Source organism: Parambassis ranga, unplaced genomic scaffold (assembly GCF_900634625.1).
Source record: "Parambassis ranga unplaced genomic scaffold, fParRan2.1 scaffold_27_arrow_ctg1, whole genome shotgun sequence".
Classification (NCBI taxonomy): Eukaryota; Metazoa; Chordata; class Actinopteri; family Ambassidae; genus Parambassis; species Parambassis ranga.
This window is the reverse complement of record NW_021144800.1, coordinates 109,588-134,061: the sequence shown is the minus strand read 5'-3', so window position 1 is coordinate 134,061 and position 24,474 is coordinate 109,588. Positions and strand designations below refer to the sequence as shown.

Here is a 24,474-nt window from a genome sequence, read left to right as displayed (position 1 = left end):
AGCGGAAGAAGAAGACAATTTGATGGAGACATGGGAAGCAGAAGACAGTGATTTGATGGATGAAATAGAGGAGACATTGAATGGTCCTGAGGGCACTGTTGTTGATATCACTATCAACAATGTTGAAAAAGGAGACTGGCTAGCAGTGGTATATGACAACCACTGGTGGCTTGCAAAGTCCATTGACATAGACAATGAGCACCAAGATGTGAAGGTTGAGTTTATGCACCCTTGTGGTCCTACAGCCACTTTTCACCCAAAACAAGGAATGGAGGACATCTGTTTTTGTCCAGTAAAGGACATCCTTCTTAAATTAACTGGGAGCGCATCACCAGTCAAGTCCAGTCGGAGACGAGAGCTCTATAACATGACTCCTGAAGTAATGGACTTCATAGAGCGCATGCATGTTCGCCGCTTGTTGTCTGATGCCTAAATCGTACAGGTTAGGTAAACTTTTGAATTATTGAGTTATGCATAAAGTCATTTAGGAGATCTGCAACCTTGACACTTGTCCTGTAGAAACCAAGTTACCTGACTGATAGAACATACTGTACAGCAGCTGTATAATAACATACATATCATACATGCACTGAATAATAACAGACATTGCATTGACATTTTGAGTCTGATTGTAAACTTTCATTTACAGTGAGCCCTTGAAAGGAGGGAGGATGCATTCAGGGAGTTTTCGGGATCCCACACAGGTGCCACTGGAAGCCTGTGTCCTAAATAAGTTTTAAATGTTTCCTCAAACAGTTCAGTTCAGCAATATTCCAAGTATAGAGTACCTCCAAAGTTGTCATGTGTATTCATGTGTTGTTTACTGGCCTTGTTAATAGGCTTTGCCTACTCTTGTCAACTCCATCAGTTGTCGCACCGTCAAGTGTAGGTTTATTCTTTTTTTTTTTAAATGCATTACATTTTGGTACAATTTATGAATTTGTTTATTAAAATATTACTTGGACTACATGCACTGGTCTCTTATTTGCATAAATTGGCAGATTAAATATGATTAATATTAAAAATGAATATATGAAACAAAGTTTTTTTTAAAAGTCATTTTCCAAAACCGTGTAAAATAATGACAGAATGGTACAATATGTATTTTAATCACTTTTTTATGATTAAGTAAGCTAGTACTTGATATTTGAAGCTTTTAAAGTTTGACTTAATTATTCAAATTGAAATAAAATTATTTTGGATATGTTGTATGGAGTTGACATATGATGAAAAAAAATCAGATAAATCCTAATTTTTTATAAAAAATTATATAGTAAATAACTTGTTCCTTTACATGGTCTAAAAAGTGAGACCTGTGTTCATAGGTTATACCATTTTAAAATAATGTTACTACAAATATATATTTTTTAATTTTAAATGTAGTTCTGTCCATAATCTCAAGAATCAGTGGATAGATAAATATTTTTTTGAAATTTTTTTGCATAGACCTTTTAATTAACTTCAGTTCTGATCAACAGTAGTGAAAAAATCATTTTCCCCCAGGATTTTAACCCTTTAATCACCAATTTTATAAGGGGTGGTGCTGAAAATTGAAAAAAAAAACACACAAAATGGCTCATTTTTAATAGAAAAGGTGAATGTGGACTGGATTCTTTTGAACCTTTATTACAGTCTTGGTCATGTCAAACATCAGTAACAACATTGACTTTATTGCATTATTAGTTTTTGCACAGCACTGGATTTTCTTTTTTTCTCCCATTTTGTCCCATAGACTTACATTATAAACACACTTTTTTTGACTGCACAGCCATGGCACTAAATAATCATGCATTCTTGATTGTTGGTGGTTTACCCTGTTGGTAGGAGGTAACATTTGTGATTTTTACAGTTAACAACTTAATGACCATACAACCCTTTACCTGCAGGCCTGTGGATGAAATACTTGTCTTTTTTTCCCTGTTAAAAGAAACGACTCAGATTTCATTACATCAGATTTATGAACATAACACTTTATTATGAACCAACATTCTACAACAACCTCAAATGAACCTACACTAAGTATTTAGTGTTTACTTTCTACCGCAGGACTTGCAGCATGTCACCTGGTGCTCTTTGCAAATGTAACGACCACAAGAGATGCAAGTGGTGACGGTTTTTTTTCGTTGCCCTGTGCACTACATGCATGCTCTTCTCTTTCTTGAGCTGCAGGTGTCTTCTGGTATCGGTGGCTCCGCGTCTGGAGGGGCAGCTGCAGAAGCCTGGATCCCTCTCAGCCGTACCAAAGCAGCTGCTGCACGAGGGGTGTGCTTTCTTCTTAACATTGCTGCAGAGACTAGAGAATTTCCCAGCTCTTCTAGGAAAAGCCTAAAAAACTAAAAAACTTTGCCTTGTTCCAGGAGGGATCCACAGCTGTGAAGATGACATATGCATTATATGCCGAGACATCCACCATATTGAAAAATAAGGCCTGTGGCCACCGATTGGTCTTTCTTCTGCAGCTGTAGGTACCGACAACCTACAAAGATTAAAAACAAGAAGAGAATAAGTACAGATTTCATCTTGACAAGGAGTAACTTCATTCTGAAGCTGCACATGACATTGAGAATAATTATGCAAAGATGATCAAAACACTAACTGTAATTCCTAAATTTGTCTGTAACAGGGATATGAATTTAGTAAAAAAAATCATCAGAATGAATGAAAAAAGAAATATGTAATCTCACATACCTTGTCAAGATTGTCGACGCCTCCCTTGCAGTGGTTGTCGTCGGTGACGATCTCCGGCTTCTTTTTTGGTCCCTCTGTCACTGCTGCCTCGCGGTGCCTCGTGCTGATGAGGATCACATTTCTCCCACATTTAGGGATGTAACTCACAGCTGTGGTGTTCTTTTTAAAGGCGAAGACGGAGGAGAATGCAGGTCTTCCTTTAACCTGCACCAGGTTGGCTGGCAGCTCTGGCTTATTTTTCCTCATGGTCCCAACCAAGTTTACTTTCTTCTGCAGAAGCTCCTGGGCAAGTGAGTAGGAGGTAAAAAAGTTGTCACATGTGACAGTGACACCTTGGAGTCCTTCTGTCATCTCCATGACGACACGCTTGCCCTGGCCTACCTCTGCAGCATCACCTATCTTTCCCAGGTAAATGTCACACTTCCAAGCATAAGATGTAGCAACATCGGCAGTCACCCAAATTTTTAGTCCATATTTGGACGTTTTTTTTGGCATGTACTGTCGAAAAGAGCATCGCCCTTTGAATGGCACCAGCTGCTCATCGACTGTTACATCTTTGCCGGGGTTGAACAGGAGGGGAAGGCGATGCACCCACATTTCCCACAGGGACCTGATGGGGGCCAACTTGTCCTCTCTGCGACGAGCTGGTCTCTGCAGCTTGTCATCAAAACGCAGACCTCTGCTGATGAGATGAAACCTTGAGAGGGACATAGTAGCTCTGAAAATTGTACGACCATTGTGTTCATCCCACAGGCTGAGTGTGGACTCCCCTCTGGACCTGTAGACTCCAGCCAAAATCAAGAGCCCCATGTAGGCACGCAGATCTGTGGTGTCTATGGCAATCCAGTTCCTCACTGTGCAGTGTCCATGGAGGTTAGTCATGCTGACAATGAGGTCAATCATCTCCTCTGTAAAAAACAGGTGCAATGCAGAATCCGCATTCTGGACCCTGACAATGTCATACTGTGTTGGCCCTGGCTTCACACCTCTGGCATGCTGCAAAAAGGGAGTTGTCTCCGCATTGGTGGGAAACCACACTTCACCATTTTTTCCAATCCACCCATATCCATCAGCCTCTGAATCCTCCTCACCTTCAGTGGAATAAGTTGAAGAAGATAATGGTGCCACGGCAAAATCAGGATCTGAATCTGCTGTATCCGTAGTGTCAGAGAGAGAAGATGACATGTCCTCCAGCTCACTAGAAGGGCCAGGCTGCATTATCAATTCCAAAGCTTTGGCACAAGTGAATCCTCTCTTCATCTTGCTTGCTCCTCTCCTCACTATCAAATGACCAGGAGAACGCATGCACGGCCACCTGCTTGGGTTTTATTTACTCTGCACCTCTCAGCATCAAAGAGCCACACTTTTTGTTTACTCTATAAAGTCTTGGTAGTTGTGTTACACACAGTGCACAGATCTCTCTTTCTCTCTCTCTCTCTCTAACATACACACACAGTGTGTAGACACACAATTATGTGCTAAAATACTCCCTATAACTCCATATACAAGCCAGAAACTACACTACATAAGCACAGGCCTGCAGGTAAAGGGATAATATGGTCATTAAGTTGTTAACTGTAAAAATCACAAATGTTACCTCCTACCAACAGGGTAAACCACCAACAATCAAGAATGCATGATTATTTAGTGCCATGGCTGTGCAGTCAAAAAAAGTGTGTTTATAATGGAAGTCTATGGGACAAAAATCCAGTGCTGTGCAAAAACTAATAATGCAATAAAGTCATTTTTTTTACTGATGTTTGACATGACCAAGACTGTAATAAAGGTTAAAAAGAATCCAGTCCACATTCACCTTTTCTATTAAAAATGAGCCATTTTGTGTGTGTTTTTTTTTTTCAATTTTCAGCACCACCCCTTATAAAATTGGTGATTAAAGGGTTAAAATCCTGGGGGAAAATGATTTTTTTCACTACTGTTGATTAGAACTGAAGTTAATTAAAAGGTCTATGCAAAAAAATTTCAAAAAAATATTTATCTAATATATTTTTAAAACCGTTAAAGTTAGGGGATGTTTTTGTCCCCAAACAACACATTAGGGTAGTGTTTGCGAACAGTCCATGAGGGTTAAATATTCAGCATATGGAATAACTTCGATCGATAGATTTCATAAATTTGTTTGTCTGAAAGGGCAGAAGGTGTGTATGCATCTATCATTATGTTTGCATATGTGTGTCTTTCAAAGCAAGGCCACTCATTTATTTTTTTTGTCACAGTGAGGCAGAGAGGCAGCCCAAACGTAAAGGAAAAGCCATGCCCAAACCAGCAAGCAAGCGTGGTGCAAGACAGAGCCTAACAAGAGAAGGACCGAAAGCCAGAGCCTCCCATTCATGCCTGCTAGAATCCCTGGACCCACATTTGACACAACAAGGTCCTGGTCTCCACTTCCTCTCTTCCAGCTGTTTTTTTCCACCACTGTTGTCCGTACTATTATCAACGGGTCATTATTCGGTGCCATTTGTATTGTACTGTAATACTGTCTGGACAACCCACTGACTGCAACGGCACCCACTGGGTGATAGAACTGATGAGAAACTGAAACAAAACAGAAAAAACAAATCAAAGAAAATCCAACTTCGACCAGTCAAAGATACTTTCAAATAACATTACCTATGCAGAATGTGATGTCATAAGTCGGTTTATGATATATTATTCTGTATTTGGGTAACCTATGTGAAGCAAACGCACAAACGGAGGACCGATATCTGGTTAAACTATTACTAACAGCAGCTAAAAAAAGAGATTACGAGAAAATGGGAGGTCTCCATACTGCCACACTTAGTATTGATGGACACGTTCATTGAAAGTGCACATACCTATATTTGTGTCATATCATACACAGCACATTCATGGCCTGCACTGAACAATGTTATTCTTTCTGAGGTAGCTCTTCTTATAAAAGAAGGTCCTTCAAAGGTCCGTCAGTTTCTTAATGTAGCAACCAGTTCCTGTAATATATATATATGCTCTGTGTGTAATATAAATATACAAACTAATGTGATTTGATCAGAACATTTTAAAAGACAGTGATGATCTGTTCTTATTGTCTAAACAGGAACAGTTGAAGCTCAGCTTGCAGCCCCTGTATCTCAGGCTTCTCAGCTTCTCTTCAGATGTTTGGACGTTTCTGCTGGAACCTCTCATTTAATGACTCACATTTAGAACTTCTGACTTTATGTGGAGGAGGGATTGATTTTGGAATAAGGAGGCTGCAGCCTGCGATTCCACCACTAGATGTCAGCATTGCACAGCATTGGTGGTTCAGTGGTAGAGTTCTGCCTGCCACCCATGAGGCCTGGGTTCGAGTTGATTCACCCTCTGTATCCATGAAGGAAGTACAAATTCTTGTTTTGATCCCTTTCAAAATATAATTTAAGGTTTAAGGTGTTGGTTTGGGGGAAGTGCCTAGCAGACCTGCATGCTGACCTGCAGTCCAGCCCCTGAATATTTCAATGCTTATTGATATATCACTGTTTTTTCTGAAGTGCTTTGAGGCCATTCTGATTGTAAAATGCGCTCTATAGATAAAATTGAATTGTAAACTTTATCACAGCTAAGCTGCTTTAGGCCTTTGCTGCCGGGGGGGACACAAACATGATCCACCGATCATTTCCTCCACCTCCTCTGCTCTTCTTCCTCTCCCCTCATCAAGCCGATATATGATCTAATATTTTATCATTATAATATATATTATGTTATCACTGTGTGTCCAGTCTTCCTTGTAGTTTATGCCTCTCTCTTTGTATCTTTCTGCATGTCTCTCTCCCTTTAGATCAACATACGGCCTCCGGCCCTCTGATAAATCCAGTGCTACTAGTGCTGGATACTATACTATTCCCAATGCGTGCCTATGTGGTTTTCTGTGCAGTGCTAGTATAATTAACTTGAACAACATGTCAGCAGAAAGGTTCTCCTTATGAGCCAGGTCCTGTTCAAGGTTTCTTCCTGTTAAAGGGAGTTTTTTCTTGATCCTGTTAAGGGGGTTCAGGCTCTGGGTCTCTGTGAAGCACCTAGAGATGATTCTGACTGTAAAAATCACTATATAAATACAATTAAATTGAATTGAATTGAATTGGGTTCTCTTGGCATGTGCTCACATAACTCTGATGTGCACTGCTGCTTCACAAAGAGTCCTTACACTGTTTAGAATAGAAATCAAGAATACATCATATGATGAGTTGCAGTCATATGAAGGCTTTACACTGTTGCATTCTCCCATAGGGACACAGCCTTTGTGTGTGTCTCATGGTAAACATGTCTTTATTAAACTGCAATGATGCTGTGCACTATATATTGTAGAAACAAAGACATCATTTAGCAACAAGTGCACAGAAGAATATTTATGTACACATCTACATAATACATTTAATATATGTTTGTGTGATTTAGTAACAACATGTCATGAGTTTAAGGATATTGCTGTATATGTAAAAAACGACTTTATGTTGTCACAAACATTTTAAAGTTACCTCAGTATAACAACTTTGTTACAATTAAAGGTGTTCCTCCAGGATTAATAAAGTTCTTATCTTATCTTGTCTTATCTTATTTCATTTTATCTTATTTCATCTTATCTTATCTTATCTTACCTTACCTTACCTTATCTTATCTTATCGTATCTTATCTTATCTTATCTTATCTTATTTCATCTTATCTTGTCTTATCTTACCTTATCTTATCTTATTTCAATTTATCTTATCTTATCTTATCTTATCTTATCTTATCATATCTTTGTTATCTTATCTTATTTCATCTTATCTTATCTTATCTTATCTTATCTTATCTTATCTTACCTTACCTTACCTTACCTTACCTTACCTTACCCCTTACCTTACCTTATATTATCTTATCTTATTTCATCTTATCTTATCTTGTCTTATCTTATTTCATCTTATCTTAGCTTGTCTTATCTTACCTTATCTTATCTTATCTTATCTTATCTTATCTTATCTTATCTTATCTTATCTTATCTTATCTTATCTTATCTTATCTTGTTTCATCTTACCTTACCTTGCCTTACCTTATCTTATCTTATCTTATCTTATCTTATCTTATCTTATCTTATCTTATCTTATCTTATCTTATCTTATCTTATAAGAACCTTTACGATGTGTACACACATGTACAGATACATTCATGTTAGTTCAGGTTTGTGTTAGAGAATCCACCTCTGATTATTTTCCCAGTGATGATCATTCGAAAGGCCGATCTGAACCATGTGTAGAAGAACGCATAAATAAATGGATTGAGCAGTGAATTGGACAGTGCGAGCCAGTTTAGCAGTTCAATCACTAAAAGCGGCACATACACACGAGTGAATGAGAGCACAGTGGTGCAAAGAAAAAAAGGCAGCCAACACATGAGAAACACTCCCATCACTATAGCCAGAGTTTTGGTGGCCTTCCTCTCCATCTTACTGACAGCTGCTCCACACTTCGTCGTGTTGTGGATGCTGCGCGCCTGTCTCTGTGCAACGAGGAAAATCTTCAGGTAGATGCACAGCATTATGATCACCGGGAGGTAAAAAGAGAAAATAAGCCCCATGATGTGTGCTAATATACCGTCAAGGAAGCAATTCTCAGCACAATGTTCTTGGTGGATTCCAACAATCACAAAACTAATTCCTATTATCACAGACACACCCCAGCTCAACAGGATCATGACCACGACAACATAATCGTTGATTTTAGCTCTGTATGTCAGAGGCTGACACACTGCGTAGTATCTGTCAATGGAAATACAACAGAGATTTAGAATGGACGACGAGCACAGCGAGACATCGAATGTCCCTCGCACCTTACAGAATATATCATCGTAGAAAAGGCAGGAGCTGAAAGAGAATTCCATGGTGAGAGGAAAAACTAAAACCCCAACAAACATGTCTGCCACAGCCAGAGACAGGACGAGGAAGTTACTGGGAGTGTGCAGCTGTTTGAAGTAAATAACAGAGGTTATCACGAGGAGGTTTCCACACACCGTTATGACAGACAATGAACCAAGAAAAATATGAAAGAGTGTGCACATTTCAGACAGGTTTCTTATCAGTGCCTTAGACATGTCTATTTCAAAGCAGGGATGAATCTGAGTGAGAACATCGGTCCTGTTGACGGTGATTTCCATGCCTGTGTGATCCTGTAAGTCACACGTTCAGAATAAGAAAAACAGTAACACAAGTCACAAGCTACATGCACAATTCAATCCTTTGTTTTCATACATCACCATGTCAGAAGATACACATCCGTATGTGTCCCTCCCTGCTGTGGCACTCAACAGGACATGTACATAAACATTTATCATTTTTTTACTACATCATAAAAGCCTGCGAGTCTCACTGTCCAATCAGATGCAAGACTCTTAAGTGACTCTTAGGAGAAACTTTAGGATGCCATGACAACAGTTTATGCAGTAGTTGTGTGTGTGCTTGCACACGTAAGTGTAAACAATCACTCATATTCTGAGGCCCAGAAGCAGAGAGGGAAGACTTTTTCCAATGTTTTTTTTTTTTTTTTGCATTTAAATATCTTCTTAAAATAATTTTGAAACCATAAACCCAGACTTAAGTTAACTGTTGTTTCACTTAGCAACCACCAGGAGATAAGGAGATTAATATTAGGGTTTAGTCACAATATGAATTTTGGCATTTTATAAGAAATACAAACTAAAAATCTGAGGTGTTTTGTGGCATGTTGTTGATGTTAAGAGTGCTGAGCTCTTTACATCTGTTTCTACGTATGAGTCCTTCTGCAGGTGGCGCTATAAGGAGCGTTCACCAGATCTTCAATCTAACTTCGCTGACCTGTCTGGCCAGGTGCTTGCTCCCAGCCAGCCACAGCGGCACTCAGTGTGCCCAGCTCTTCATTATTCTCCCCAGATGAAGTTTTCTGTTATCTAGACCTTTGATTTTTGTAAATAAAGACTTGCTTTTTCACTGGAGGTCTGTGTTTGCCTCCTTCTCCTTGCACTCCCTACACATAACACAGGGAGGCGTCCTGTGCGAACCTGCTCTCATCCATGAAGTGCACAGGGTGCCAATGGTGAATCTGCCAATCTTGGTGTTCGCCCTGCATGGTAAGCACAAGTCCCACTTGTGGACGTCAGGCCCTCATACCACCCTCATGGAGTCTGTTTCTGACAGTCAGAGCAGAAACATGCATATCAGTGGCCTGCTGGAGGTCATGTTGCAGGGCTCTGGCAGCGCTCCTCCTGCTCCTCCTTGCACAAAGGAGGAGGTAGCAGTCCTGCTGCTGGGTTGTTGCCCTCCTGCGGCCCCCTCCATGTCTCCTGGTGTACTGGCCTGTCTCCTGGTGTACTGGCCTGTCTCCTGGTGTCTCCTCCATGCTCTGGACACTGTGCTGACAGACACAGCAAACCTTCTTGCCACAGCTCTCATTGATGTGCCTTCCTGGATGAGCTTCGCTACCTTCCAGGGAGGTACCTCCGGTCTTATCTGCTTCAAGCCCAACCTGAGAACATTTTTGGAAGAGGTCCCTTCCCTTGAGTGACTTCCTCAGTTTCGCTGCTCTTGTGGTTTTTGTCGTTGAGAACATAACATTACCTGGATGAATGAGAGCGTCCACAGACATAACAGATACTTTGTCATTGTATGAATAATATACAATTACATTTTGTAGTTCAGAGTTTCATACACTGCAGCAGGCACTGACAACCACTCCCAGAACTATAGCCAGAGTTTTGGTGGCCTTCCTCTCCACCTTACTGACAGCTGCTCCACACTTAGTCGTGTTGTGGAAGCTGCGCACCTGTCTGGCACAAAGAGGGACGTATTCCTTTATAGTTACGTTTTATCAAGTTGAAAGGCAAGTGAAGGCTTTCCTTTTAACACCTCTCTTTCTTATCATCCCCCAGTAGAGTAAAAAATACAATAAAATTATTGCATTACTCTGATTCACAAGTCAGTGGCCTCTGTTTCACACTTGTAGTCTTAGCAGCCCAATCCAATACAGATCATTACATTTACTACTGAAATGAATGTGTTATACAGAGCTGGGATTCAGATGCTGTTCGCTACAGCCATTTTTACACGTGAAGTACTCCTCTGAAATTGTACACATGTAACCTTGACCTTAACCTTAAATGCCTGGTTCAGTCATACAAACATAGCAAACATAGCTCTTTTGTCCTGCCACCTTCTTATAGTAGTGCAGATAATAGTTTGTTCCATACAAACAAAAGAACTATCAACTCTTGGCAATATACAGTTTCAATTTATAATTGTATTGAATCAAGTTACGTTACTCAACAGGATTTGAGACTAATAAGCCTCTGTTAATGTTACAACACCTTTTAGATATCTTCATAATTAGACATGTGTACTTAGACAACCGGCCAGATTAAAATGACAGTAGATCATGTGCTAAGAAGTATGAGGTGGTTGTAATGTTGGAAAGAACTGTTTTTTTTTGCCTAATATTTAGACAGGAGAGAATTAAGAACAATGCTTTTATTCCACACTTCAGTCAGTGCAGTTTACAGTTAGTAAAATCACCTTGAAATATTCTCCCAGAAATGATCATTCTGAACGCTGATCTGAACCAGCTGTAGAAGAAAGCATAAATAAATGGATTCAGCATAGAATTAGACAGAGCCAGCCAGTTTGTTGTTTCTATCATGGGGATTGGAACTACTGAATCACCAGCGAGAGGCAGAAAAGTGATGAAAAGAAAGAAAGGAGACCAGCATAAAAGAAAGACTCCCAGAACTATAGCCAGAGTTTTGGTGGCCTTCCTCTCCATCTTACTGACAGCTGCTCCACACTTTGTCATGTTGTGGATCATGCGCGCCTGTCTCTGTGCAACGAGGAAAATCTTCAGGTAGATACACAGCATTATGATCACTGGGAGGTAAAAGGATAATATGGGTCCAACAGTGTTTGCCATGAGGACGTCTATTAAACACCTGTCCTCACAGTTGTCATTGTTTAATCCAGCAATTATAATCCCAATCCCAGTCAGAACAGAAACCCCCCAGCACATCAGGATCATGACCACAACCACTGGGTGATTGATTTTAGATCTGTAAGTCAGAGGCTGACACACCGCATAGTATCTGTCAACAGAAATACAACACAGGTTCAGTATAGAACACGTGCTCAGTGAAATATCAAAGCTGCCTCTTATTTTGCAGAATAAACCCTCGTAATAAAGACACAAACTGAGAGAGAACGCCATGCTGAAAGGAAAGACAACGATCCCAACCAGCAGGTCAGCCACAGCCAGAGACAGGATGAGAGAGTTAGTAGGAGTGTGCAGCTGTTTGAAGTAAATAATGGAGATTATAACAAGCAGATTTCCACACACAGTGATAACAGCTAACAATGCAAGAAAAGCATATAACAACATACATAGAATGGAAGGACTGTTTGTCAGAATGTAATCAAAGTTATCTATCACATAGCAGGGATGTATGTCAGTCACAATGTAAGTTGTGTTACCGCCTTCAGTTTCCATGTTTTAGACCTCAATCAAGTCAAACCTTCAGTATCAACAGTGCATCATTGTGTGTTCTGGTATAAAGAGTAATTATTGCTGGGGCAAAAGGTTAATACTCTCTCATCTCTGTTTCATTGTTGTAGATGTTGTCCAATCAGAATTGTTACTAGTGATGACGAGTATGGTACGTGCATCCAATGTTTGGAAGTATGCAGATCATCATTATTTGATCATTTAGATTGGTTAATACTGTTTGTATAGGCAGTGTGTGAAGAACAGAGGCATGTAGTGCATTTTTTTCTGTACTCATGAACAGACATTGAGTGGCCTTCTTTTAAAATGTTAACTAATAAGAACAGTCATTATAATAAAGAATATGACCTTTATCTATATATATAGTTAGGCATGCTTCACTAAAACTATGCACTAAAACTATGCAGTCCTTGCAGTCCTTTCTCCCACGTTACTGGCATGTGCAGTGGTCAGCTGGACAGAGAAGTACAACGAAATGCGTATATACAAAAGAAAGGTCCTCCAGCCAGTAGGTGGCGCAGTGACTGTAGCATATCAGCATTTCAATGTGTGCAGAGTCAGATGTTCAACATGACTGTAAAGTTTCATCCACATAGGATGAAGTATGTGGGAGATACAGCCACAAAAACATCTATTTCCTGTGTGTTGGCGAAGGGTCAACTTCGTGGCAGGCCACGGGCAGAGTGTGTAATAAAGCTCCACAAAGTTTTGGTCCTTATGGGCTTAAAAGTGAGCTCACAAATTTTCAGCATTATGGGAAATCCCTCGAAGAAGAGTTCGTAAAAGTATGGCAGGTGAGAAACACAAAATGGCAGAGGTTTTTCAAAATGGCGGACTTCTGGTACATTGTGGAATTTGACTGTAATTATTGTCATGAGAAGGGACATTGGAAAGCTGAGTGTCCAATACTGAAAAGCAGGGGTGGTCGCTCAGGAGGTAAACATGTTAAACCTGTTGTTTGCACTGCTTCAGTGGTGAAAATGCCTATGATTGGGGTGCCAGTGCCTATCACACATGAGACTGATAAATATTCTGGGTGCAGGGCATTTGTGTCTGAAGGCTTTGTCTGACTCCCTGGTAGTGATGAGAAAAATTCTTCAGGATACTGCAGCAAAGGATTCATTCATTTTAGATTCTCTGTTGCCTTTTTCTCAGGCTACTGATACTAGTGGTTGTGTGTTGGTTCAAGGGATAGGTTTGTCCACATTGTGTGTTCCCTTGCATAGGGCCAGTCTCTATTGTGGTCTTGTGGAAGGTGATGTCCATCTTGGTGTCCTTTCAGCTTTGCCAATTGATGGCATTGATGTGATTTTGGGCAATGATTTGGCTGGACATCGTGTCTGGGCTGATGGTTCTCCGCCAGCTAAGCCGCCATCTTTGAAGAAACAACTGGTGACTGACGAACAAGTGTTGTCTGTGCAGGATGGAGTATTGATCCGTAAGTGGTTGCCCCAGGGTTTTGATTGTGTGGGGGTACCAGTGGTCCAAATTGTGGTTCCTATCAAGTTTCGCAATGAAGTTTTGAAGTGTTGTTATGATCAGTTAGGTCATTTAGGAGTGAGCAAAACTTACAACCACATATTGCGTTACTTCTTTTGGCCTCGTCTAAAATGAGATGTTGCAGCTTACATAAAGACATGTCATACTTGTCAAGTTACAGGTAAGCCAAATCAATCTATTAAGCCTGCCCCTTTGTGTCCAATCCCTGTTGTGCCTTTGCCTAAAGCTGGATCCATACTCCGCGAGACAAAGACATTTTTCCCCCCTGCAGACGTTACGCCCACAAAATGACGTCATTTTTTGTCTCTGACCGCCCGCTGATCCGCACTCCTGTGCACAGGGTCCGGGCCGAACTTTGTCTTTCAAGGCTGTGCGGCAACCATGCTGTGATTGGTCGGAATTTATTGTGGGCGTGATGAAAGTGGAGAAGCGCAAGAGCCTCTCCAGGTATATAGGTAGGTGTATAAACAGCGCTGATTCAACAGATTTAGATAAGACCATACTGGTTTTGCATGATGAGCAATAAAAGAAAGAAAGAAAGGCAAGTCAGGGTGATTTGTCACCAATAACTCCAGACAGCCGTTCACACATACCAGATGGTGACTGTTACCATTCTATATACTCCTACATACCCGGGCATAATAGGCTCGTTAACAATGTCTGTATATCTTTGCTATTGTTACCTTTAATGTCGCATCTTCACAGCTCATCACCGGACAGTTTTAAGTATCGCAGGCACATTGGAACACAGTAGATGTGCAAATGTGGTCATAAAGGCACAAACACTGAATCTTTGCTATTGTTACTTTTAATGTCGCATTTTCACAACTCATCGCCGGACATCTCACGCTGTTGCAGGCTCCCTCTCTGTATAATGCCCTCTTGCCATGGCACAAGTCCTTGTGGTGTGTTAAAAAACTCAGTAAAGTCTTTCCTTATAGTTTAGTGGGCGGGCCGTATGAGGAGTTCTGCACACACGCGTCTCGCGGAGTATGGTACCTCAGTGCGGAAAAGACCTTTTTTTTGTATCTCTTACCACCCGTGGAGCGCGTTCTCCGCTCTTTGTCTCACGGAGTATGGATCCAGCTTTAGTCGAAGTCCTATCACGCTCAGAGTCAGGGGGCCCTGGAGTGGTTTCATCAAATCTTCAAATCTTTATTGTGTTCATATTGCACCGCATTGAACAGAGATTGGGAGGAAGGTCTGCTATGGTTGCTGTTGGTGTGTCAGGAAAGTACAGGATTCAGCCCCAATGACCTAGTTTTTGGTCATAAGGTTGGCTGTACTTCGTGATGGTTGGTTGCCAGATGATCCCCCCCCCCCCCCCCCCCAACAAATTTAATAGACTATGTTGATGGTTTCTGGCATAGGCTTTACGTGGCAGGTCAGTTGGCCATGAAAAAACTGAAGACATCTCAGGAGAGGATGAAACATTTGTATGATTGTCATGCTGACAAGCGCCAGTTTAGTGAGAGGGATCAAGCACTTGCTTTGTTACCAGGTGTTGGGTCACCATTTCAAGCAAAGTTTGCTGGTCCATATACTGTGAAACATCACCTGTCTGAACAAAATTATCAGATTGACACTCCTGACCACAGGAAGAGACATCAACTGTACCATGTAAATCTGCTAAAGCCATATTATGCTCGTGTTTCGTCCCAGGGTGAGCCAGATTCCTCTTTACCTGATGCAAGTCCAGCTTTGACTGCTGGTAATGTGGGGCAGTCAACTTTTGTTGGGGGGGAGGAGGACGTGGTTGCACCTGATGATCCTGTGTTGCGTGGTGGTTTGAAGAACTCAGAATCACTTAAAATCTTGGAGGGTTTATTGGGCCATTTGTCTGCTGAGAAGAGTGTGGAATTGGCAAATTTGATTAAAAGTTATCCTTCTTCTGTCAGCAGGACTTTTGTTGTGTTTAAAGTCTGCTGTGATCGGCTCCAGTCCTTCTAGCTCCCAGGATGGATCAACCTTGTAAACTGCATGTGGATGCCAGCCACATTGGTGCAGGTGCCGTTCCACCCAGTTAGGTTCTTTTCTAAGAAGTTCAACGCTTACCAGGTAAACTACTTTGTAGAGAAAGAGGCTCTAGCATTAATTCTGCCTCTACAGCATATTCTGTTTTAGATTCTGGGATGCCCATAACTGTATTTACAGACCACAACCCATTAACCTTCTTGAATTCGTTACAGAACTTATTTCTGTAGCCATATAACTTATATTCGTCACATTAGGGGAAAAGATAACATAATGGCAGATGCTTTGTCCTGAGCACCAATGTAACTTTGTTGGCTCTTGTGTTGTCCATTATAGTCTCTGTCTCTTCCTTTCTCTTAAATTGCTCCTAGGCGCCAAGGTTGCTGAGGTGAGAGGATGCAGTGGCTATGGAGGTACCACAGGGTCAACCTGTGAAATGGTGAGCCGTTCGGGGTCAAGGTTATGTTTAGTTGTGTGTTGTAACCTCCTGAGAGAGCTAAAAGTCCAGGGTCGAGAGTCCTTGCTAACAGGGGGAGAGTTACGGCCCTGTGTTGGCCTCTCGGGGAGTGTTGTTGCTGCTGTCTCTCTCTCTCTATTGCTGGGTGGAGCTGATCCTGCGCTCATCCTGAGCTGACGAGCTGGAGTAGGATTAAGAGGGCCCAAGTTGCGTCAGTCTCTGCCCCCTTCTGGTCTACTTGGATGGACAATATACTCTACCATTCAAAAGTTTGGGGTCACCAGACCAGTTCTACAGCTTCTCTGATCAGCATAACAGTTCAGCTGTGCTAACACAGGAGTTTTCTAATCATCAATGAGCCTTTTTAACACGATTAGCTAACACAATGTAGCATTAGAACACAGGAGTGATGGTTGCTGGAAAAGGGCCTCTGTATACTTTTGTATATGTTCCATTAAAAATCAGCCTTTTCTAACTAGAATAGTCATTTACCACATTATAAATGTCTAGACTGTATGTCTGATTACTTTAATGTTATCTTCATTGAAAAAAAAACAATTAAAAAAAAGACATTTCCAAGTGACCCCAAACTTCTGAGCGGTAGTGTATATCATATAATGTACCATGCATGACTACTTTCTCATCACACTGCTCCTTCTCTATCTATGCTATGAGAAATGAGGAGGGGGGTGCATTTTGAGTTTATCAAACACTTAATACAAATTGAAAAAAATACCACTTTTAGAAGTTTTACCTTTTAAGTCACACACTTTTAATACTTGGCACTTCATTGCATCAGTTTGCTTTCCATCTTAAAAAAATCCACAACAATATTTCACCATGAAAACAGCAAGTAAAATCCAGCTATTATATTGATTAATAATCAGTTAAAAAATTGTAAAGATTATTTTTGCTTAAGGAAAAGATCAGAGCATTTCCTCCATCTCCTTTTAAAGAGGAGTCAGTGCAGTTTACAGTTAGTAACATCACCTTGAAATATTCTCCCAGAAATGATCATTCTGAAGGCTGATCTGAACCAGCTGTAGAAGAAAGCATAAATAAATGGGTTGAACATTGAGTTTGATAATGCGAGCCATCTGACCGACTCATTCACAGAGATGGGTGCTAATTTACCAGTAAGAGGTATGAAGCTGATGCAAAGAAAGAAAGGAGACCAGCAGAAAAGAAAGACTCCCAGAACTATAGCCAGAGTTTTGGTGGCCTTCCTCTCCATCTTACTGACAGCTGCTCCACACTTTGTCGTATTGTGGATCATGCGCGCCTGTCTCTGTGCAACAAGGAAAATCTTCAGGTAGATACACAGCATTATGATCACTGGGAGGTAAAAGGTTAATATGGCACCTACAGTGTTTGCCACAAGGATGTCTGTCATACACCTGTCTCCACAGTTTTCATTGTTCAATCCAGCAAATACAATAACAACCCCAGTCAGAACAGAAACCCCCCAGCACATCAGGACCATGACCACAACAACACAGTGATTGATTTTAGCTCTGTACGTCAGAGGCTGACACACCGCATAGTATCTGTCGACAGCAATGCAAACCAGGTTCAGTATAGAACATGTGCACAGTGAAATATCAAAGCTGCCTCTCACTTTGCAGGATAAAACATTCAAATCCAGACAAGATCTGAGCGACAACGCCATGCTGAGAGGAAAGACAACGATCCCAACCAGCAGGTCAGCCACAGCCAGAGACAGGATGAGAGAGTTAGTAGGAGTGTGCAGCTGTTTGAAGTAAATGATGGAGATTATAACAAGCAGGTTTCCACACACAGTGATAACAGCTAACAAACCTATGATCACATTTAACAATCCACATATAGTGGAATGGCTGTTTGCTGGTATGTTATTGAAGTTAACAATCTCAGAGCAGTGACTTGTGTCAGTCATGACATCAGTCCAGTTGATAATAACTTCAGTTTTCATGTCTTCAGTCACCTTCAATTCAATACAGTTCATATTATTGTTAATACAGAAATACATACTGTACATAGTGCAACAGTGTCAGTTATCATCCTTACCTCTGTGTCAAAGGCTGTTCATGCATGAATACTGGCTGTCACATGCATCACTGTGCAGAGCCCTGATACTTATCAAACACCATCTAATTACCATATAGTTACACAACAAGGGGGGCGGGAGACCGTGAGGATTAAATGACCAATCAAACACCATGTATGTTTCTCTTTTTTTTCCTCCCTCATGTTTTTGTTACCATTCTTATAACTCATTTATACACTGAAAAACTTTTTTGCTTTATGTTTTAAAATGGCAACTCAATCGCAGTTACATGATGTACAAGCATATCTACAAAGTTTAAGAGGGAGAAAAATGATGGCAGCAGACTAAAGAAGCGGTGTGAAGGGTGGGTGGGGTCTCCTGTGATGCAGAGGGCCTTTCGGGTGAGACGGCTGTCGTAGAGGTCTTGGAGGGAGGGGAGAGGGACGCCGGTGATCCTCTCAGCTGCTCTCACTATGCGATGAAGCGTCTTCCTGCAGGTGGCGGTGCAGGCTCCGTACCACACAGTGATGCAGCTGGACAGGATGCTCTCAACAGCCCCTCTGTAGAAGGTGCACAGGATGGAGGGAGGGGCTCTGGCTCTTTTGAGCTTGCGGAGGAAGTAGAGGCGCTGCTGTGCCTTCTTGGTCAGGGATGCAGTGTTGTTAGTCCACAAGAGGTCCTCAGTGATGTGCACACCCAGGAACTTGGTGCTGCTCACCTGCTCCACAGCAGCACCGTCGATGGTCAGAGGGGTGTGCTGACTGTGTGCTCTCCTGTAGTCCACAACCATCTCCTTTGTCTTCTCCACATTCAGGCAGAGGTTGTGGTCTCTGCACCACTCGGCCAGAAGGTGCACCTCATTCCTGTAGTTTGCTTCATCTCCACCGGAGATGAGACCCACCACAGTTGTGTCGTCCGCAAACTTCACAAAGATGTTGGAGTTGTGTGTTGGCGTGCAGTCATGGGTCAGCAGAGTGAAGAGGAGGGGGCTCAGCACACATCCTTGGGGAGCCCCGGTGTTCATTGTGATGGTGCTGGATGTGTTTCTGCTAAACCTGCGCTGCCTTAGGTCTCCCAGGATCCCTCAACAACTCCCCTTGTTTTTTCACTATATCAACTGTAACCAGCAAGAACAAACTCATCAAAATCTCAGATAATACATCTTCCCACCCTCAGACAGTCTGACTGACGCTAATGACACAGCCATCACACCCCTCGCATGAGCCATAGTAAACAGTTCTGATCAGCCTTTGAACCGGTTCTTCACTCTACTCCCATCTGGTCATTGATACAGAACCCTGGACCAGGACCTGTGACAGTCACCCAGTCTGCTGTGCTACCGCTGTGTTGTCTTGCCTACCTGTCTCTAGTCTATGTGTTTTTGGGCTGTTTATGTTGTTCATCAGAAATGTCTGTGGGAAATGTGACACTATGTATGTCGTGAGACGCCTGCTACTACTATTTACATCTACTGTCTGAAAACACAAACTGATGTGTGAGAAAGATTATCCCTTAGGGGACAATAAAGATTCTTAATCAATCAACATGCGACATCCAGAAGAAAAAAATGGTGGGCACGTATGGTGCAGAGACTAAAGCAGAGCAGCGAGAGGAGCTGATATGCCAAGAGTGCAAAACTACGGAGGATTTCTCATTAAGTGGTGAATGTTTGCAGCTTTATAACGGGAGTTTTCTAAGGTTTTTTGAAGGTAAGTGCATTTTAACAGAATGTTTATTTAATGTATATGTCTCTGAATGTAAGTTAAGTGTCGAAGACCCTTATTAGCATGTTAGCATTGTCTGTAATGGTGTTGATGATGACTAGATGACTTGCTAAGTAATGCTCCTGTATCAAACTGAGCTAATGTTACTGTATGCTGTTAACCGTGCGCTAAGTTTAAAGCTAAACCTAGCTCAGTGTGAGTTTATTGATGTGACTTTTGATTGAGAAAGTGACTAAGAGATGTTGTGTGTGCTGCTGATGGGTGCTGGCGGGTTGACCCACATCTCCTGGATCACTGATGACCTGACAGACAGGCCACAGTTCATCCGGGTGGTGTCCTGTCTGATACGGTGATGAGTGGTGTAGGAGCCCCACAGGGCACTGTGCTTTCTGCATTCCTGTTCACCTTATACACCTCAGACTTTCAGTACAACTCAGAGTCATGTCATTTACAGAAGTTTTCTGATGACTCTGCAGTTGTGGGGTGTATAAGTGGTGGACGGGAGGAGGAGTACAGGAGGCTGGTGGACAGATTTGTGGAGTGGGCTGGAGGGAATCACCTGCTGCATAATGTAGACAAGACCAGAGAGATGGTGATTGACTTCAGGAAGAAGGGAACAGCATCGCAGCCCCTTTGCATCCTGGGTAAGGATGTGGAGATGGTAGAGGAGTACAAGTACCTGGGAGTGACCATCGACAGCAGACTGAGCTGGAGGACCAACAGCACAGCTGTGTACAAGAAGGCCTGCAGCAGACTCTACTTCCTTAGGAAGCTGAGGTCCTTCAACGTGTGCAGCAAGATGCTGGAGATCTTTTACCAGTCTGTTGTTGCAGCACTCTGTTCTCCTCTGTGGTCTGCTGGGGGGCAGCATTGCAGCCAGTGACACCAACAGACTGAACAAACTGATCAGGAAGGCTGGCTCTGTCATTGGCTGCAGACAAGAGACCTTTGAAGCAGTGGTGGAGAGGAGGACACTGAACTGTGATCCATCATGGATCACCCCGACCACCCTCTCCTCCCTGTACTGGACAGACAATGGAGCGCCTTTTCCAAAAGGCTCAGACAGCTTCACTGTCACCGGACGCTACAGGAAATCTTTCCTGCCTCGTTCTGCACAAGGTTTAGGTTTTTCTTACTTTCAAATTGCACACTGTTGTTCTTGTATATCATATCATATCATATCATATACCAAATTGCACTATCCGTTTCAGACTTATATTTATACCTGCATTACAAATTGCACATTTCTGCTTCTGCACCTGTGTTTATATTTATCTTAGAGGTATATTGTTATTTTTTTGTGTGCTTGAGTGACTGTATTTGTCTGCTGCAACAGTGAAATTTCCCAGCTTGGGATGAATAAAGTATTTCTGTTCTATTCTATTCTATTCCTTGGGTTTTTTTCTTATTCCTGCTGGGAGCATACCCTGGAGTTCAGCTGCGACACCTTGTTGTTGATGCTTGGTGGCATTTCCCCCTCATCTCATCTCATCTCTGCCCAGTCACCCATTCTGCAGGCGTCCGACTGACTGTCTGCTGAGTTTGTGAGTAAACTGTGAACGTGCATTTGTTTATATATTGTTTTCAATATATAAGTAAAGAGGTCACTCAGGTTTAGACCACAAAACACACAAGCATTGTCATCAGTTTCTGCATAATGTTATTTATTTATTTTTTTAATTTTTACTTAATTTGTGTATACCTTATTCTTATTCTTCTTAAGTAGAAACCCTTAAGTTAAGATAAATTCGTATTTTGCATTTAAAGTATCGCAAGTTGTGTTTTACTCAGGTATGTTACCCTTTAAGAGTTCCTTAAAAAAACTCTGGAGCAGAGGCTGCAAATGAACAGACTTTGATTCCTGCATGTGAAACCTCCACATTCACAGCGCGTGCTGCCAAGCTTTCTTTACATTTTTTTGCCTGCTGCCCTGCTGGTGTCTTACCAAAAAAATATTCTTAGGTGGTAAAAAAAAAACTGCATTTCATACTGCGCTATCTATACAAAGAAGAGAGACCTACGTTACAGATGATGCAGTCAGCCATATTTTAATTTAACCCAGGGCCCAACGCCTTTGATTATATTTTCTTGTGCAAAAGACATGTTACATGGTCCTTTACTTTTTCCAAGAGCAGAAGCTTTACATCTTCCACACATCCCTCCTCTCTCCCTCAGCATCATGGTAGCCTTTTAAAAGATGAAACAACTTCCGTTCCATATATTTTTAAATTACTGCAAGGTGGTCAGAAAGACACTCAACATTCAGTGTGATTTCCCCCTAAGCCTCCAGATGTGCTCCCTGTATGGTCTCCATGTCCTCTCAATATGCTATGTATGGGCACCACCTGCTGTGATTGACAGAGTGATGGTTGTACCCCAAAGCAGAGTAAGTGTGCCACTCGTTCATTTTGATTATTAGGTTCTTTAGCCCAAATCTGGGGACCTCTGTTGCTTTTTAAACAGTTTTAACAAGACAGGCATTATCAAGACATCACTTTGGACATATTATTTTTTTAAATATTTGACCATTAAAAGGGATGAGTGTTAGGAATGAATGAATTCATAATAAGAATTTTGCCATTTTTCTCTATTGCATATATTAAATACTTTAAGTACATGCTCCACAGTACACATAAGTGTAATTATTTTTTACTTGAAGAGAAGATCAGAGCATTTCCTCCATCACTTTTTCAAACAGGAGTCAGTGCAGTTTACAGTTAGTAAAATCACCTTGAAATATTCTCCCAGAAATGATCATTCTGAAGGCTGATCTGAACCAGCTGTAGAAGAAAGCATAAATAAATGGGTTGAACATTGAGTTTGATAATGAGAGCCACCTGAGAAATTCAATCACAGGAATGGCTGTTGGATCATTGGCAAGAGGCAAAAAGGTGATGCAAAGAAACAAAGGAGACCAGCATAAAAGAAAGACTCCCAGAACTATAGCCAGAGTTTTGGTGGCCTTCCTCTCCATCTTACTGACAGCTGCTCCACACTTCGTCGTGTTGTGGATGCTGCGCGCCTGTCTCTGTGCAACGAGGAAAATCTTCAGGTAGATACACAGCATTATGATCACTGGGAGGTAAAAGGATAATATGGGTCCAACAGTATTTGTCATCAGGACTTGTATTAAACACCTGTCCTCACAGTTTTCATTGTTCAATCCAGCAATTACAACCGCAACCCCAGTCAGAACAGAAACCCCCCAGCACATCAGGATCATGACCACAACAACACGATTATTGATTTTAGCTCTGTACGTCAGAGGCTGACACACCGCATAGTATCTGTCGACAGCAATGCAAACCAGGTTGACAATAGAACACGTGCTCAGTGAAACATCAAAGCTGCCTCTCACTTTGCAGTATGGATCCTTAAAATACAGACAAGATCTGAGAGAGAACGCCATGCTGAGAGGAAAGAGAACCATCCCAACCAGCAGGTCAGCCACAGCCAGAGACAGGATGAGAACATTAGTAGGAGTGTGCAGCTGTTTGAAGTAAATGATGGAGATTATAACAAGCAGGTTTCCACATATGATGAAAACATCTAATAAGCCTATGAAAACATATAATAATGTACATATACTTGAATAGCTGTTTGCTGGTATGTTGTTGAAGTTAAGAATGTCAGAGCAGTGACTTGTGTCAGTCATGACATCAGTCCAGTTGATAATAACTTCAGTTTTCATGTCTTCAGTCACCTTCAATTCAATACAGTTCATATTATTGTTAATACAGAAATACATACTGTACATAGTGCAACAGTGTCAGTTATCATCCTTACCTCTGTGTCAAAGGCTGTTCATGCATGAATACTGGCTGTCACATGCATCACTGTGCAGAGCCCTGATACTTATCAAACACCATCTAATTACCATATAGTTACACAACAAGGGGGGCGGGAGACCGTGAGGATCAAGACGACCAATCAAACACCATGTGTGGATGTTTTTTTTTCTCTCTCCAGTTCTAGCCTTTAATTCATTTATACATTAAATTTGATATATATTTACTTGGATGCCATATTTTCTTCTGTGTTTAAAGCATGCTTATTTATATCACAACTACATGCAATAGTGTTCAAGTATCAGTATAGCAGGTATGGGGCTACATACACTACTGTTCACAAGTTTGCCGTCACTTTGAAATGTCTTTATTTAAAAAAATGAAGTGAATCAATGAAGACAACATTAATAAACCCCAAGGGACCCATTAATGGGGGCTTTTTCATGCACCCAAAGAATAAAAGCCATATAACACTGTACTAACCAACCAAAAAAATAATCATATTGCATATTAAATTAAACAGGAGAAACTTTACTACAAGCACATATAAGCCATCTTTACACACATCAAACATAACTTCAACACCATGCAAATCAATCATCACTCATCAAAATAAAATTCTCATATCAAAGTCGACCCTCTTGCCGCATGGTTATTGCTAGCTCTGTGATACTTCAAGTCACACAAACAAGGTGTCATATGAAAGCTGAGACTTTTGACACTGTTACAGTTGTTTTGCTATATTATAAATATTTGGTGAATTAGAACATAAAAAATATAAAAGTAAAAAATCACAAGTAACAAAAAATTCTGTCTT

General features: G+C 41.3%; 4 protein-coding genes and 1 pseudogene across 4 annotated transcripts; all 5 read right to left on the bottom strand.

Annotated features, from left to right (window-relative positions):
* Window positions 1–2,135: 2,135 nt before the first annotated feature.
* On the bottom strand, window positions 2,136–3,570 carry LOC114430712 (piggyBac transposable element-derived protein 4-like; annotated as a pseudogene).
* Window positions 3,571–7,845: 4,275 nt separating this feature from the next.
* LOC114430711 (trace amine-associated receptor 1-like) lies at window positions 7,846–8,826 on the bottom strand. Its single transcript, XM_028398676.1, has one exon. It carries the CDS (start codon window positions 8,824–8,826, stop codon window positions 7,846–7,848), a length of 981 nt encoding a protein of 326 aa, XP_028254477.1.
* A 2,357-nt stretch (window positions 8,827–11,183) lies between these two features.
* On the bottom strand, window positions 11,184–12,065 carry LOC114430709 (trace amine-associated receptor 1-like). Its single transcript, XM_028398675.1, has 2 exons — window positions 11,849–12,065; window positions 11,184–11,776 (listed from the first exon to the last, which is right to left on the bottom strand). Exons 1-2 carry the CDS (start codon window positions 12,063–12,065, stop codon window positions 11,184–11,186), a joined length of 810 nt encoding a protein of 269 aa, XP_028254476.1.
* Window positions 12,066–17,080: 5,015 nt separating this feature from the next.
* Window positions 17,081–18,034, bottom strand: LOC114430708 (trace amine-associated receptor 1-like). Its single transcript, XM_028398674.1, has one exon. The coding sequence runs from the start codon at window positions 18,032–18,034 to the stop codon at window positions 17,081–17,083; it is 954 nt and encodes a 317-aa protein (XP_028254475.1).
* A 4,536-nt stretch (window positions 18,035–22,570) lies between these two features.
* On the bottom strand, window positions 22,571–23,560 carry LOC114430707 (trace amine-associated receptor 1-like). Its single transcript, XM_028398673.1, has one exon. It carries the CDS (start codon window positions 23,558–23,560, stop codon window positions 22,571–22,573), a length of 990 nt encoding a protein of 329 aa, XP_028254474.1.
* Between the last annotated feature and the right edge of the window lie 914 nt (window positions 23,561–24,474).